This window comes from Macaca mulatta, chromosome 1, assembly GCF_049350105.2.
Source record: "Macaca mulatta isolate MMU2019108-1 chromosome 1, T2T-MMU8v2.0, whole genome shotgun sequence".
Lineage (NCBI taxonomy): Eukaryota > Metazoa > Chordata > Mammalia > Primates > Cercopithecidae > Macaca > Macaca mulatta.
This window is the reverse complement of record NC_133406.1, coordinates 231,727,771-231,744,856: the sequence shown is the minus strand read 5'-3', so window position 1 is coordinate 231,744,856 and position 17,086 is coordinate 231,727,771. Positions and strand designations below refer to the sequence as shown.

Sequence of the window (17,086 nt, the reverse complement as noted above, 5' to 3'; positions counted from 1 at the left end):
GAACGATTAGTGAATCCGTGTGAGCCAAGCAAAGTTCAAAGACCTGCCCAGTCTTTATTTTCAAACAATCTCATATCTATGAGACTGTGGCCGGCAGAGTGACTCAGCCTGACCCCAGCCTCAGTAACAAACTCTGACAAAGACACGTGGAGAGAGACTGCAGCTCTCAGAACTTGGAGCCATGGCCACCTGACCCCCAAAGGACACCCGATAAACAAGCATTTAGTGAACACCCACTGGAAGTGCTTACAAGGCACTAAGCTGAGCACCGTCAGGAACCTTGATCTCCAAGGCTGCACCACCTCTGTGGTAGGTGACGGAAGGGAATGCTTTTCCCATGCAACGGCCTAGGAAAGAAATCCCAGAGACATTTGGGGACTGGCTTTAAGGTCATGATCACTGTGGCCAAGCAGAGACCAGACTTCAGATCTCCTGATTTTCAGGGTCACACATCTCCCCACCAGGTGCACAAATGCCCAGAGACAGTGTGGCTTACTAGCGTGAATTGTAAGTGGGAGCAGTGAACCTTCTGTTTACCTGCCACAGCTGTCAACCAGCAGGCCCACGACCAATGACCCCAACAAGCCGCCCAGAGGAAACATGGAGACGGTGCAAGACCATAGAAGCAGCATGAGCTTCCCGTCCATGAATGTTGCATGTCGCTCAAAGTAGGTTTCATTGTAAAATGACTTGAAGACCTGCAAAATATTGCCCCATCCACAGCTAAGAATATTGGGCAATTCATGAGAACGAGAAAGTGTTCTCAGTGGCCACCTGTCATTGTACAGAGAGGTTTTTCTGCTAACAACTGTTAAGACACAGTTAAACCCGCTGATTCCCTACTATTACCTGAGAATCAAAAAAGCTACTGTATGGTGGATTGAGATGAGAAACTAGGCTAAACAAAAAGATTGTTACAAATTCACTGTTAAAAAAATTTACTTTTGGCCGGATGCGGTGGCTCACGCCTGTAATCCCAGCACTTTGGAAGGCCAAGGTGGGCGAATCATGAAGTCAGAAGATCGAGACCACCCTGGCAAACACGGTGAAACCCCGTTTCTACTAAAAATACAAAAAATTAGCAGGGCATGGTAGCGGGCGCCTGCAGTCCCAGCTCCTTAGGATGCTGAGGTAGGAGAATGGCGTGAACCTGGGAAGCGGAGCTTGCAGTGAGCCGAGATTGCAGCACTGCACTCCAGCCTGGGCGACAGAGCGAGACTCTGTCTCAAAAAAAAAAAAAAGAAAAAAATTTACTTTTGGCTGGGAATGGTGCCTCACATCTGTAATCCTAGCACTTTGGGAAGCCAAGGCGGGAGGATTGCTTGAGGCCAAGAGTTCAAGATCAACCTGGTCAACATAGGGAGACCCTGTCTCTATTAAAAAAATAGAAAAAAAAAAAAAAGAAAAAAATTTAAATTTACTTTTGAGAGACTTACTCTGCCAGAGGCACCATAGGAAATATTCTTCTTCTTTTCTTTCTTTTTTTTTGAGATGGAGTCTCGCTCTGTCACCCAGGCTAGAGAGAATGGCGTGATCTTGGCTCACTGCAACCTCTGCCTCCTGGGTTCAAGTGATTCTCCTGTCTCAGCCTACTGAGTAGCTGGAATTACAGACACCCGCCATCATACCCAGCTATTTTTTGTATTTTTAGTAGAGATGAGGTTTCCCCATGTTGGCCAGGCTGGTCTTGAACTCCAGATTTCAGGTGATGAGGTGATCTACCCGCCTTGGCCTCCCAAAGTGCTGGGATTACAGATGTAAGCCACCACGCCCAGTCCAGGAAATATTTTTACTAATTGTGTGACTTCAGGCAAGTTATAGAACCTCCAGAAACCTTAATTTCCTCATCAGTTATGGAAATAAGATGTACCTTATACGGAATGTGTTAGCATCAAATGTGATTAAGTCGATGGTACATTGCTTGACTTAGAGGTTCCATCCATGGTAAAAATTGTAAGTACACTAATATATGTATCTATATGTAATACACACATAAATATAATACAGTGTATGTAGACATGCTAATATATGTATGCAAGCTTAAGCATATACACATACCAAGGTTAAGCCTGTGGTCAGTTCTCAGTCCCCATCTGAACTCATCAGCACAGGCTGTCCCTCCCTCCTTAACTCTCATCCTTTACTAGACTTTGGGGACACTCTGCCCTCAGGTTCTTCCACACCTGACAAGGGCCCCTTCTCTTTTTCCTTTTTTCCCCTTTGCCCCAATCCTTAAGTGCCACTGAGTTCAACCTTTGACCCCATTCTCTTTCCAATCAACAAGGGGCCTACCCAAGGTGAGGGCAGTGGGACCTGAGGCCCAAAAAGACTGGGCTGGGAATCCAGGTCCCCCAGCATCCCAATGTGCCTGGAAAGGACTACACTCCAGGGGGAAACACCTCCTGCCACACCCTGGTCTCCAGGGGTGGGCATCCAGGGTACTAGGACAAGATGGCTGCTCCCAAAGGCAAGATGGCACCTCCTAGAGGCAATATGGCGGCCTCCACAGAGGAATATGGTCGCTAGCTTCCACCCACAACCACAGTCAGTTGCTGTCCGGTCCACCTTGTGCCCACCTTGTGCGGAGTGTTGACCACAGAGAGGTTGTAGCCGTACTGGAAGGCTGAGCCAAAGGCGGCGCTCAGTGTCGCCAGCAACAGCGTGGGCTGGAGCCGCTGTGGGAGACAAGTCCAAGGTCGGGACGCTGTGGGCTTGGGCCTCAGGAAGTGGAGTGGCTGGGCCTCCACCTCCCTCCAGCCTGGGCTGGAAGTGGGGGACGGGAGAGCCCAGGCTGTGCCCCAGAAAAGAGGAGGAGGTGGCACAGAGCTGGGGCTTTTCAGGGCTGAGAGGCATGAGGTCTCTGCGTGCATTCATTCCCTCCTTGAGGATGTATCTGAGCATCTCCTATGTGCCTGGCCCTGTGCTAGGCCCTGGAGGCCAAGTGTGAAGTAGGAGATGCTTTAGGAAAAAGGCCCAGCAAAGCACTGCCTTTGAGAAGCTCACTTTCTAGTGAGGGGAGCCCACCCTGTCTGAAAAAGACAAAGATGGTAATTCCAAATAGCTAGAATGCTGTGAGGATAATAAAACAGGGTGATGGATGGGGTAGCAGCCTGTGGGAAATGAGGGACTATGTTCAATAGAGTGGGCAGGGCAGGGAACCCTCTCTGAGCAGATGCCCTTTGAGCCGGAACCAGAGTGGATGAGAGGGAGCAGCCGCGTGAGCATGGTGGGGAAGAGCATCCCAGACAGAGAGACTCACTGCTTGCCTCTGGCTCTAGAACAGACCCTTAGGAAAACCCAGGCAATCCCCTGTGATCAGGGCCAGGGCTTTCCATGGTTGCCACAACACCCAGGGCAGCTTGGAGGGGAACTGGCCTGAGGTCCAAAGTCTGAGGAGTAGGTGGGTGGGGTCGGTGACCATATCCTAGAGCCAAGGCCCTGGTGCATGCCCCGCTGCACTGCCCCCTCCACCCCCAACTCCTGTGCCACATGTCCTCACCCAATCCTCACACTTAGCTCCCTGGCTGCCCACAGCCCATAGCTCTGCACACCCAGGAACAACCAGACTGAGAAGGGCAGGATTCGGGCATTCTTCAGAGGCCATCTCCCCTCGATCTTTAAGGGTGGGGGAAGTGGAGGGGAACAGGGGTGGAAGGGAGAGAGGTATCTCCAGCGCCATCCGCTCTCCCAGCAGTCACTAAGCCACTCTGGCCCGTGTCTGAGCCATGAGGTTTGAGCACAGCTGCTTCTCCACCTGGCTCGCCCAGGCCTGGTTATCCTGCAGGAAAGGGAAGCACGCTACCCCCTCCTTGCTAAAAGCATTCCAGGGCCTTCACCTCCCTCCACAGGTCTGCACAGCTGGTGGGAGAGAGACAGTGACAGTTTCCTAGTCTTGGCACTTACCCCCTCCCTGGATGGAATGGGTGGAGGGGTTCCCGCCTCTTTGTTCTCCATCCTTGTTCAGGTGGGAGAACAGGTGTGCTCTACCTCCCAAGTGACACCTGCTCGGCACCAGCCACCTAAAGACCGACGATTTCTCCCCTGGGCCTGCCTGGCTTTATGATTCTTTTGCTCTCTGGACCCTGCTGACTTTCCCCAGGAGCAAATTCTCCTTGGAAGTGTTGATAAGACACACGTTGCCAGTACACAAATCATACACAGCATGAATTTCATCTTTGCACTCACCAAGCCCCAAACCAAAAGCTCCCCAGTTGCACCAAGGAGAGAGAAAAAGCATTGCCTGACATTGGTCCGTAGAAGTGAGGACTTTCAGAAACCCAGTGAGGCTGTGACCTGGATCTAGGATGCTGCTTCTGGGCATTTTTCCATGTATGCCTCTTTTTTTTTTGAGATAGAGTCCTGCTGTGTCGCCCAGGCTGGAGTGCAGTGGCGCAATCTCGGCTCACTGCAACCTCCGCCTCCTGGGCTCAAGCTATTCTCTTGCCTCAGCCTCACGAGTAGCTAGGATTACAGGCATGTGCCACCACACCCAGCTTTTTTTTTTTTTTTTTTGTATTTTTAGTAGAGATGGGGTTTCACCTTATTGGCCAGGCTGGTCTACAACTCCTGACCGCCAGTGATCCGCCTGCCTTGGCCTCCCAAAGTGCTGGGCTTACAGGCATGAGCCAAAGTACCTGGATTTTTTTTTTGTTTTTACTTTTATTTTAGGTTCAGGGGTACATGTGAATGTTTGTTACATAGGTAAACTTGTGCCACGGAGGTTTGCTGTATAGATTATTTCATCACCCAGGTATTAAGCCCAGTACCCAATAGTTGTCTTTGCTGCTCCTCTCCTTCCTCCCATCCTCCAGCTGGAAGTAGACCCCAGTGTTTGCTGTTTCCTTCTGTGTGTTCGTAGGTTCTTCATGTATGCCTCCTCTTGTGCATTTGGACTAATTGTCCATTTGGGGGAAAGAACAAATTAGACACTTTCAGAGAAATGTAGTTATTATTTCGAATTACACTTAATAGTGTTAAATAAGTCAATAAAATATTGGACAAAGGTGCTCATTTCAGAATCATCTCTACTAGCGTTATTTAAAAAAAAGTAGAGAATGACTGAATAAATAAGAGTAGCTAACTGATTGGAATGCCAGACTTCTGTTTCAAAGGATAATTTTGAAATGTAAGAACATGGAAACATTAATATGTTTTTTAATTAACATGACCTTTAAGAGAAGTGATCAAAGCAGAATACATATAGTATACCTGGGGAAGGCCGGGGTGCAGTGGCTCATGCCTGTAACCCCAGCACATTGAGAGACTGAGGTGGGTGGATTGCTTGAGCTCAGGAGCTCAAGACCAGCCACGGCAACATGGTGAAACCTCATCTCTACCAAAAATACAAAAATCAGCTGGGCGTGGTGGCATACTCCTATGGTCCCAGCTACTTGGGAGGCTGAGGTAGGAGGATTACTGGGGCACAGGAGGTTGAGGCTGCGGTGAGCCATGATCTCACCACTGTACTCCAGCCTGGGTGACAGAACAAGAACCTGTTTCAAAAAAAAAAAAAAAGGATACCTGGGGAAAAATGTGTTTGCCCATGGATGGTAACAGGTGGGGTACATGACAAGACTGAGAGAATGAGAGGTCTTTATTTATCTTTATCCTGCTCCTGACTATGTTGTAGGTATTCTCTCTATCTCTCTCTCTCTTTTTTTTTTTTTTTGAGACAAAGTCTTGCTCTGTTGCCCAGGCTGGAGTACAGCGGCATGATCTTGGCTCACTGTAGCCTCCGGCCTCCAGTGTTCAAGCAATTCTCATGCCTTGGCCTCCCAAGTAGCTGGGATTACAGGTTTGTGCCACCATGCCCAGCTAAGTTTTGCATTTTGTTTGTTTGTTTGTTTTTGTTTTTTAGACAGAGTATCACTCTATCACCCAGGCTGGACTGCAGTGGCCAGGAAGAGGAGGTGGCGCAGGGCTGGGGGCTCTTATGGCTGAGAGGCATGTGGTCTCATATGCCTTGTCTCACTGCAACCTCCGCCCCCTGGGTTAAAGTGTTCTCCTGCCTCAGCCTCCCGAGTAGCTGGGACTACAGGCATGTGCCACTATGCCCAGCTAACTTTTGTATTTTTAGTAGAGAGGGGATTTCATAATGTTGGCCAAGTTGGTCTTAAACTCCTGACCTCAGGTGATCTACCCACCTCGGCTTCCCAAAGTGCTGGGATTACAGGTGTGAGCCACCTTGCCTGGTCATGTATTTTTAATAGAGATGGAGTTTCACCACGTTGGCCAGGCTGGTCTTGAACTGCTGGCCTCAAGTGATCTGTCCACCTCAGCCTCCCAAAGTGCTGGTGTTAGAGGTGAGAGCCACTGTGCCTGGCCTATTGTAGGTATTCTCTAAAGGGAGAGGCATTTTCTCCACTCTGCTCCTCCGTCCCTTCTGAGTCCTCATCAGCAGGGTCATTAACATTCATATTTTTACTAATAGCCTGTTCAAGGTAATGTAAGCTTTTTATAGCATGCTTCTAAAAATTCTCCCAGCCTCTTCTCATTGTGCAATGCTAAAGCCATTTACATACTTTTAAGTATTTAGGTGTTAACAGCAGCACTCCACTTCCCAATACCAAGATCTCTATATTAGTTTTCTATGGCTGCTCTAACAAATTGCCAAAAAATGCAGTGGTTCAAAACAATACAAATTTATTATCTTAGGGGTCTATGTATCATAAATCTGACGTGGGTCTCACTGGGCTAAAATAAAGGAATCTGCCATATTATGACACAGCAGGAAGGTCCTCACCAGATGCAACTCCTCAATCCTGGACTTCCCAGCCTCCAGAATCATGAGCCAAATACACTTCTGTTGCTTGTAAATTCCCTAGTCTGTGGTATTCTGTTATAGCAACATAAAATGAACTAAGACATCTGGCAAGAGCAGGGACCCCAGCCAAATTTTCAGAGATGGCTCTGGTGACCCACTTTGAGTTCAAGGGTGCAAAAAGGGAAAAGGCATGGTGTTTATCTTCCTGGTTACACTGTAAATTCCTGAAGACAGAAGATGCCATATATGTATCACTTGCATGTCCCAGTGCTGTGCAGAATGTAGGATGACAAGAGCAGCCCCTCAAAAAGCACTGTTAGGGTCAGGTGTGGTGGCTTATGCTGGTAATCCTAACACTTTGGGAGTCTGAGACTGGTGGATCACTTAAGTTCAGGAGCTCAAGACCAGCCTGTGCAACATGACGAAACCCTGCCTCTACAAAAAATACAAAAATTAGCTGGGTATGGTGGCACGTGTCTGTAGTCCCAACTACTAGGGAAGCTGAGGTGGGAGGATTGCTAGAAACTGGGCGTCGTGGAGGTTGCAGTGAGCTGAGATGATGCCATTGCACTCTAGCCTGGGTGACAGAGTGAGACCCTGTCTAAAAAAAAAAAATGGAAACACATAAGAAAGGGGGAAAAAAGCAACCAATTCACTGCAGAGTAGTAGGAGGGGAAAAGGAAAGGTTCAGATGAGAGTGTCAGGATCCCAATTACCTGCTTTCTCATTCTTCCTGCAGGAACTAAAAAACAGCCCTTGAGAAAGCAGATTGAAGGAGACAAGACTCAGTCTAACTAACATTCCAGATTGGAACTTCAGCTCTCCTTTCTGAGAGCCCTTCTGTAATGGAAATGGCTAGTGTACCATGCACTGCCCTGCCCTGCCCTTGTTTCTGATGTTTCTGTCCTAGTGGTTAAGCCACTGAGCAATACCAAGACACAGGGCAATGGAGTGAGATTTTCACAAAGAAAAATCTATTCAATTTAAAAGACTGAAATTTTTTCCATGATTACGTCCTGTCTAGATAGCAAAATGCCCTTTCTTTTAAAACATTGTTTCCTCATTTTGATTGTTGATAGTTCATTTTTTAAAAAAATTATATATATATTATATATATATATATATATATGCGCAAATTAGAGACAGTGTCTCACTTTGTTGCTCAGGCTGGTCTCAAATTCCTGGGCTCAAGCAATCCTGCTGGGATTATAGGCATGAGCCACTGCACCTGGCCTTTTTAAAAAATGTTTTTATTTGCAAAATAGAGGCAGCCCAATGTTAGTCTACCAAATTTTGGTATGTGACATCTGGAAGTGTGAAAAACGCTGGTCAAACCTACCTTCCAACTGCCTAATTTGGGTTATGAATATGTCACCTGGGGACTGACAACTCCTCCCCAGATTCACTCTTTCTTGCTCTGTTGTCAACCATTTAAAATCCTCCTCACTAAGACTCATTCATTCAAAAAACCCTGAATGAACCCCTACTCTGTGCCAGTCACTATTCCAGGCACGGTGGACACAGTGGTGAGCAAACAGGTCTGAACCCTCTTCAGCTGAACTGTCTTCACCTCCATCTCTCACCTCCCAAGTGTCCTGACCTTGATCCCATCCTAGGGACTTAGCATTGTTATCTGATCTTTGAAGTGTCGATTTTCTGGCCAGAAACCTCTGTGGCCAGTGGTGCCTTTGCCTGAGTTCTTGTCCTGCATCCAGGAAGAAGGAGGTATGCAGACAAGTGGAGGGTGAACAAGATGAAGAAGCGCTTTATTGAGTGTTAGAACAGCTCAGAGGAGACCCACAGTAGGTAGCTCCTCTCTGTAGGCAGATTGTCCCAAGAAGTGTTCAGCTCTCAGTAGAGAGGAGGCCCTGGAGGGGGTAGCTCCTCTCTGCAACTGGTCATCCTGTCGTCTCTCCATCCTCTGCCCTGTTCTGGCTGAGCCCGGGGCTTTTATGGACCTCAGAGGGGAGGAAGTACATGCCGATTGGTCCATGGGGGGCCATAGATGGGCCCAGAAAAGGCATCACAAGTCCACAGTTCAGTCCACAGGACCGGCAGCCCAGCCCCCAGCCTTTAGGCCCTCCCTGGCCTGAAGGTGGGGTCTTACAGGGACCCATCCACTTCCACTCAGGAACCTGTCTGCCCCCCACAGCCATCTGTGGTGCCCATGTTGCTTGCAGTAAGGGGCACCTGTAGGCCAGCACCGAGCCACCCTCAGCCCCCCTTAAGCTTCCCCTCTTACGCTCCTCAGTGCCCAAATTCCAGAGGGGACCAAGGCAGGAGGGGGCTGGCATGTCGGCACTTCCCAGGTTGTGTGCACACCCAGCTGAGCTGTGACAGTGCCCCGGCTCAGCCCCAACCCATCTCCGAGATTGGAGTGGGTGCCAGGCAGTGGGAGCAGACACCCCCGAACCTCTGGGAACAGAGGGGAGGGGTGGGAAGGCCTTGCTGGGCCCCTGGAGGTGCAGAATGCAGAGACACCCAGGGCCTGCAACTGGCAGGGGGGCAGGTGGCGGCTGCAGCTGCCCCTGGGGAGCTCCCACCCCCGTGAACTCAGAAGGGGCGGGGCTCCTACTTGTCCCTAGCTCCTGCTGGCTCTGGAGCATGCAGTCCTGGCAGTGCCTCCGAGATCAAAGTGGGCGCTGACAGCAGGGAGAAGCGAGGCAGCAGAAGCAGGAACTTCCAAGCCTGTGAGGGCGGGGGGTTCTTTCTGGGTCCCCAAGAGTGCGGGGATGCCTGAGTCTGTAGCCACGGTTTGGGTGGCTGCAGCGCTTTGGGAGGTGGGGTTGAGGTGCCTCCTGCCTGCTCCATGGAGCAGAAGGTTAGGGTCTACAGCTGTAGTTTGGGTGGCTGCAGCAGCACCCGGGGAGCTCCTGCCTGCTCCATGGAGCGGAAGGTTAGGGTCTACAGCTGTAGTTTGGGTGGCTGCAGCAGCACCCGGGGAGCTCCTGCCTGCTCCACGGAGCGGAAGGTTAGGGTCTACAGCTGTAGTTTGGGTGGCTGCGGCAGCACCCGGGGAGCTCCTGCCTGCTCCACGGAGCGGAAGGTTAGGGTCTACAGCTGTAGTTTGGGTGGCTGCGGCAGCACCCGGGGAGCTCCTGCCTGCTCCACGGAGCGGAAGGTTAGGGTCTACAGCTGTAGTTTGGGTGGCTGCGGCAGCACCCGGGGAGCTCCTGCCTGCTCCATGGAGCGGAAGGTTAGGGTCTACAGCTGTAGTTTGGGTGGCTGCGGCAGCACCCGGGGAGCTCCTGCCTGCTCCATGGAATGTGCAGCCCGGGCTGCACCTCCCTGCTGCCGCTGGTGTGATGGCAGCGACAGGCCGTCTGGAGTGGCTGCTGCCATCACAATCCCCTGACATTGTCTCATTCTCCCAAAGTGTCATTTCTCAGCTTTCACTGATCTTTGCAGGCAGCTTGGCCCCCAGTGGTCTCCAAACTTTTAAAATCATGCCTCCCCATCAGTAAGAAAATGTTGCCTACAAACCTCCAATATATGTCTACTTATTTATTTTTAATTTTTTTTTTTTTTTTTTTTTTTTGAGACAAAGTCTCGCTCTGTCGCCCAGGCTGGAGTGCAGTGGCGCCATCTCAGCTCACTGCAAGCTCCACCTCCCGGGTTCACGCCATTCTCCTGCCTCAGCCTCCCTAGTAGCTGAGACTACAGGTGCCCGCCACCATGCCCGGCTAACAGGGCTTTGCCTTGTTAGCCAGGGTGGTCTCGATCTCCTGACCTTGTGATCCACCTGTCTTGGCCTCCCAAAGTACTGGGATTACAAGCGTGAGCCACCGCACCCAGCCTATGTCTACTTCTTTTTTATGTTATATATGTGTATGTGTTCTGTGAGTGACATAACACCCACTCAAGCAGGAATAGCAAAGGGAAGAAAGAAGAGTGAACAATAACTAGAGCTCCCATTCTTTCTTTTCTGCCTCAGTTGCAGTCTTCACCCTAGCAGTCTACCTTCTGCCCCCACACTACCCCTGCCAGCACTCCCTGAGGTCACTGAGTCATTGAATCCAAGGAGGACTCTTTTTTGGGTCTCAGCAAATGGCAGAGCTGGGCAGCTCAGTCCTCTCTGCTGGCTTTCCTGTACCCCTTGTTGGATGGTGCTCCATCTCCCACCTTAAAAAACAGTTATTCATTTATTTATTTATTAGAGACAAGGTCTTGCTCTGTTGCCCAGGCTGAAGTACACTGGTATGATCATGACTTCTAGGCACAACCGATCCTCCTGCCTCAGACACCTGTGTTGCTGGGACTACAGGTGTGCACCATCATATTCAGTTAATTATTTTTATTTTTACTTTTTGTGGAGATGGTGGGGGGCGAGGGTGTCTCATTATGTTGCCCAGGCTGGTCTCCAACTCGTGACCTCAAGCAATCCTCCCACCTCAACCTCCCTAAGTACCGAGATTCGGGCATGAGCCAGCACACCCAGCCCACCTCCCACCTTTCATCCTCTCGGTTGGCAAACCTGGGTCAATCTTATACAAACATGAGGCTTTAACCTATTCTCAGATCTTTTGTAAGGATCTGATTTCCTTGCTGTCTCCTGGGCTCCTTCAGACTCTTTTCCGGAGCGGCTGGAATGATTTCTTAAATTGCAAATCAGATCAGGATACTCTCTGGCTCAAGTGAGACAGTGGCCTCCCGACACAATCAGAATAGAATCTCTGATGCTCCTGGGGGCCTACTGAGTGTCTGCGCAGTGCCCCCTTCTGCCTCCCCAACCCTCTATTTGCCCCAGCATCACTTGCCTCCCGTCATTCCCTGAACCATGGCCAACCCTCTCTCACAAGACGTTTGAATCTGCTGCCCCCCAGCCAGCCCCACTCCTCTTTCTGTGCAGCTGCTCCTCCACCTGTCACCCCTTGGGCTAATCTACTTTTCTTCACTGCGCCTCTCACTCAGGACCTGGTCCCAGGGCCTGGAGCTGTGCCTGGCACACAGTAGGTGCTAACATATATATAGTTTCCCCAATCCTATGTCCCTGCTCCCCTGAGCTCCAGAGCCACATGCCACCTTCCTTCTAGATATTTTCTGTGTGTCCCATGATCTCCTCCATCTCAACATGTCCAAAAAGTATATATGACCTTCTCCTAAAACCTGCCACTCAGCTCTTCCAGCCATTCCCCATTGGCCCATATTAGAAACCTGGCAGGGATGCCTGACTGCTCACTGCTGAGGGCTGAGTGGACCCCAAATCCTACTGACTCTCTGAATGCTCCCTCAGATTCATCCCTGACTACTGCTGGCTTTGCTGGGCCCTCATTATTTACCAGCTTGTCTCCCTATCTGAGCCCCACCCCTTCACATTAATGCCAGGTGCTCCTGGAAGCTCGGTCATCACATAACCCCAGGTTGTCTTGACAATGAAGTTCAACTTGGCTCCTGGGACCCACAGGATCCACTACAGCTCTCCCACCCTGCACCCCTTGCCACCTCTCTGGCTTCACTTTCAGACCAAATAACTTGTAGCATCCCTCAATGCCTCCACACCTCTCTGTGCTGTCTGCTGCCTGGAATGCCCATCCCTCACCTTCCTATCATACCTTCTCCAACTGGAGAAATCGTACTTGTCTTTCCAAATTCCTCACCTCCCTTCTATATTCCCACATCTCTCCTCCTGCTGTATTTTACTAACCCATGTGTAGATGCTTATCTGTAAATATTTGTATATGTAGCCTGAATCTATATTAAACTGCATGTGAGTTCATACCAAGGTCTCCAAGTCTACTTGGAGTAGAGAATGATCTACTACCACATGGATCATTCGTGCTCTCTCCCTGCTTATCTGTAACCTCCCACTGCAACTGTGAAATGGCCCCACCATCTGCCATCCATTTACTGGATTGCTCAATCCTAGTATACATGCATAGTGGTCTCTCACTATATCTTATTTGTGAGTTTATTTGTCCTCAAGATTAATGCTTATTCCCAAGCACTTAAAAGTACTTAAGAAAACTAAATACATGCCACTGATCCAAACACCATAAACATATAAAGTCATTTAATTCTCACAATGGACATGTGAGACATTTATTATTAGTGCCATTTAACAGAAGAGAAAACTGAGATACAGAAAACATAAGTAACTTTCCCAAGTTGCACAATTAATGTGGCAGAATCAAGGTTTGAACCCAGGGAGCAGACATCCAGAACCATGAACTTCACAGCCTCCCCTGTGTTAGAGGTGCTGCAGTTTCTTGACTTCTGATATTCTAACCTGGCCTCTCCTCAGTTCTGAGAGCCTTCATCTTTGATTGTTTCTGTGCCCCTTCCAGCCTGCAGAACCTTGCCGCAGAAAGCCAAGGATGGTTCAATCACAGTATTCTATTTACTTCCTCTGGGCCCGCTTGTGAGTGGGTTAGCTTGTTGCTGGTGGAATCTCCATTCCATACCCACAAAAGGTGCTCCCAAGTCCCACTGATGTCTTTCCTGGCCACCACCTGTGCCACCCAACTACAACTACAATTGCCACAGGCCATTCAGCACTTTCAAGGTTTTATCCATATTTTTGCACATACACACACTCACACTCACACCCTTTATTCATATTTCTAAGAAACGCCTCCAGCTCTCTATATTTTTGGGGAGAGACCTGTGTTAGTCCATTTTCATGCTGCTGATAAAGATATATCAGAGACTGGGTAAATTGTAAAGAAAAAGAGATTTAATAGACTCACCATTCCACATGGCTGGGGAGGCCTCACAATCATGCCAGAAAGCAAAAGGCATGTCTTACATGGTAGCAGGCAAGAGAGAATGAGAACCAAGCAAAAGGTGTTTCCCTTTATAGAACCATCAGATCTCATGAGGCTGATTCACTACCATGAGAACAGTATGGGGGAAACTGCCTCCATGATTCAATTATCTCCCACAGGGTCCCTCCCAGAACACATGGGAATTATGGGAGCTACAGTTCAAGATGAGATTTGGGTGGGGACACAGCCAAACCATATCAAGACCCCACTCCTTCTCCCTTCCTCCCCTACCACAGTCGAAAGATTGTAAGACTCTTCAAGATTTCACTACATACCTGAGGACATTTGGAAGCTTCCTCAATCTTACATTTATTTATTTACTTGAGACAAGTTCTCATTCTGTCATGCAGGCTGGAGTGCAGTGATGTGATCATGACTCAGGGAAGCCTTGACCTCCCAGACTCAAGTGATCCTCCCATTTCAGCCTCCCAAATAGCTGGGACCACAAAGGCATGTCACCATGCCCAGTTAACTAAAAAAAATTTTGAAATGGGATCTTACTGTGTTGCCCAGGCTGGAGTATAGGGTGCAATTTCAGCTCATTGCAACCTCTACCTCCCAGGCTTAAGCAATCCTCCCACCTCAGTCTCCAGAGGCCCTCTTCTAGATGCTGGGGATTCAGGCATAAACAAAACTGACCAAGCCCCTGACCTCAAGGAACTGACACTCGTGCAGTCAAACTGCCTGAAGTAGCTGGGCATGGTGGCTCACGCCTGTAATCCCAGCACTTTGGGAGGCTAAGGTGGGTGGATCATGATGTCAGGAGATAGAGACCATCCTGGCCAACATGGTGAAATCCAGTATCTACTAATAATACAAAAAATTAGCTGGGTGTGGTGGCAGGCGCCTGTAGTCCCAGCTACTCAGGAGGCTGAGGCAGGAGAATGGTGTGAACCCGGGAGGTGGAGCTTGCAGTGAGCCAAGATCGCACCACTGCACTCCAGCCTGGGTGACAGAGCAAGACTTTGTCTCAAAAAAAAAAAAAAAAAAGCAAAAACAGAAAAAAAAACCTGCCTGAAGGAGCAGGGAACTTCCTCCTGCCTTCCACTTGCTCACAGAACAACAGCACATCTTGTTGAAAAGTGATCAGATTCATTTTATTGACTACACAGAAGCAATTCCATTTTCCACTAACAATATAATTTATGATGAAGAATTCTGACTCAGTGTCTCCACAGGAACCTCTTCCTCAGCTTTCTGGATGTCATTGTTTCTGCATTACACCTTCCTAGACAGGTATTTCTGGAAAAGGATCTGGTAAGAGGATGAATTTGGCTCTAAACAAATGCCCATGGCCCCGGAAGACCTGTCGGGGCCACTGAGTTAGTTTCTCTGGCAAAATTTGATTCCTTCCATCTCGCCACTATAGTAACTGCTTTTGTTATGTTACCAAGAGCCACACAAAGGCTGACCCAGCAAGGTGGAGCCATGTTACCAGGAGCCACACAAAGGTTGATACAGCAAAGTGGAGAACCAGCTGTTTGCTTGACTTGGGGCTGGTGACAGGCCAACCTGGAGAGAGACAGCCCAGCTTTGCACAGTTCCCACTGGGGTGGGAGGCTGGAGATGAGGACTGCATTCCACATCAGAGTCATTTTATTTCTGGATATTCACAGACAGCTAGAAGTCAGAAAAATAAGCCAAAGGGGGAAGCCCCTGGCAGACCCGCTCCACTGGCTTCCTCTCCGGAGTCACTGTTCCGAAGTGACAGGTGGAAGCTCTTTCAGTTCCTCCTTTTCCGGGTGCACTTCAGACACCTTATTCATCTTGGTGAAAATCTGGTTGATCTCTATGAACGTCTTGGCCTTGGTCTCAGGGACAATCAAGAAGATGTAGATGGTGGTGAGGAGGCAGATCACAGCGAAGACAATGAAGCTGTACGGGCCAAGGCCCTCCTGCAGGAAGAGGGGCAGGTGACAAGTGTGGGACACAGTTCGCCCACAAGCTCGCACTCTACTGCATGGGGATCTGCTGAGTGTGGGCCCCGGGCCCCATTCACCTGAATGAATGGGAAGATCAAGCCCACGGCGAAGTTGGAGAGCCAGTGCACGCTGCCCCCCACCATGAAGGCGGATGGCCGAGAGGACTGCAGGAAGATCTCAGTGATGAGCAGCGCAGGTATGGGACCTGTAGGGGAAGGAGAGCAGCCTCCCTGAAGGCAGAGTGGGCCCGAGTATCCCAGGCCTGGCCATGCAGACCCATCAGGTAGCTGGCCCCGGGGCAGCAGCGTCTCTAGGACTCTTGGCCATGTGGGGCAGCACGTAGGTAAATGGCAGTGTACACGGACGGCAGGCCAGCAACCACCCGTGAGGCCCACTCTGCTGCCTGCACAGTCTGTGTGTTCCTACCCACACCACCATTTTACCATTTCACTTTCATTATGTGCCACCCACCCCCTTGCAGTGGGCATGGGAAGAGATGCCATTTCCGGGCTGCACTGGCCAGACCTGGTGTCTCTAAGGAGCTCCAGCCAGGAGCTTCTGGGACCGGAGGGGGTTGTGACACCCTGAGGCCAGCTTTGGGTACGTACTGGGCCCAAGGGCATGTCCTATGACGTAGGCGATAACACAGACGATGCTGACGTATGGCATCCAGGACACCGTGTCCTGTGGAGAGAAAGCAGTTGGTTCACCTGGAGCAGATAAGCTAGGACGGGACCCCAGGGGGCCGCCAACCTGCCCTGGTGGGTGGAGGATGGCACCTGGCTCCTCCCCCAGCAGTGCCACCTCAATGAGCCACTGGGAAATCAGCTGAACGTGGGCTATGAGCTGGCAGGACACATGGTCCCCAGATGTCTGCCAGGTGGTATTTGCTAAAACAGCTCATTGTGACCCCTTTTCCTTTTAAGGCAGGTGGAGGCGCAGGGTGGGAGGGGCACTGGTCTTCCTGGTACAACTCCGGGCTCCTGGGACCCTGGCCCGTCCTCACCTGTAGTGCCAGAGCCGCAGTGAGCACGCAGCAGGCTGTGAGGCAGATGGAGAAGCCCAGTAGCAGCAGCAGCCTCCGACCCAGGAGCTCCACCACGAACACCTACAGGAGGGTGGCAGGGCCGGGGGGAGGCCCAGCTTCACTCCCGCCAGCCCCCTCCAATGGGGCAGCTATGAGGAGAGCTGGGCAGACCGGGTGCCCACCCGTGTGCTCGCACACTCACACTCACATGTGCAAGACATGCCCTTGGGCAGCCAGCGGGAAGTCGGCTGTGGCTGTGATGCGGGACCCTAGCTGCCCACCCTTGAGACTCAGCTCTAGGACCTCCTAATCCCACAACCCTGAGCCTCAGGATTCCTGCCCTCTGGAGGCCAGATGTCTGCATGCAACGGAGACGGAGCCTGCTCCCATCCCCAGGTGGCCGAGCCTCACTCCGGGTACCCTGGGCTCGGAGCCACCTAGCAGTGGGTGCTGCCCGGTCCAGGCGCCCCTACATCCCCGTCAGGTGGTGGCCCTGGGCCCGGTACGGCTCGGCAGCCCCAAGTGTGAGGGGCCGGTGCGGGGCCACCTCCCACGCGGAGTTTCCGTAGTAGGGGCTGGGCCTCCACGTTTTGGGGCCACCGGCTGCCTT

General features: G+C 50.6%; 2 protein-coding genes across 14 annotated transcripts in view; both read right to left on the bottom strand.

Moving 5' to 3' along the window:
- The window catches only part of SLC2A7 (solute carrier family 2 member 7), a 47,689-nt gene extending 43,625 nt beyond the window's left edge, over positions 1-4,064 (bottom strand). For all 7 annotated transcript variants that reach the window (XM_077975749.1, XM_077975698.1, XM_077975708.1 and 4 more), the window contains exons 1-3: positions 3,904-4,064; positions 2,577-2,675; positions 538-698 (exon numbers count right to left, since the gene is read on the bottom strand). In XM_077975749.1, coding sequence (XP_077831875.1) covers positions 538-698; positions 2,577-2,675; positions 3,904-3,954 — 311 coding nt within the window. In that variant the 5' untranslated portion in view covers positions 3,955-4,064. The remainder of the gene's footprint in view (positions 1-537; positions 699-2,576; positions 2,676-3,903) is intronic.
- A 10,538-nt stretch (positions 4,065-14,602) lies between these two features.
- SLC2A5 (solute carrier family 2 member 5) overlaps positions 14,603-17,086 on the bottom strand; it is a 35,332-nt gene continuing 32,848 nt past the window's right edge. For 6 of the 7 annotated variants that reach the window (XM_077975796.1, XM_015146614.3, XM_077975785.1 and 3 more), the window contains 4 exons: positions 16,456-16,557; positions 16,058-16,133; positions 15,527-15,654; positions 14,603-15,422 (listed from right to left, as the gene is read on the bottom strand). In XM_077975796.1, coding sequence (XP_077831922.1) covers positions 15,219-15,422; positions 15,527-15,654; positions 16,058-16,133; positions 16,456-16,557 — 510 coding nt within the window. In that variant the 3' untranslated portion in view covers positions 14,603-15,218. The remainder of the gene's footprint in view (positions 15,423-15,526; positions 15,655-16,057; positions 16,134-16,455; positions 16,558-17,086) is intronic. The other variant, XM_077975774.1, reaches the window with a different exon arrangement.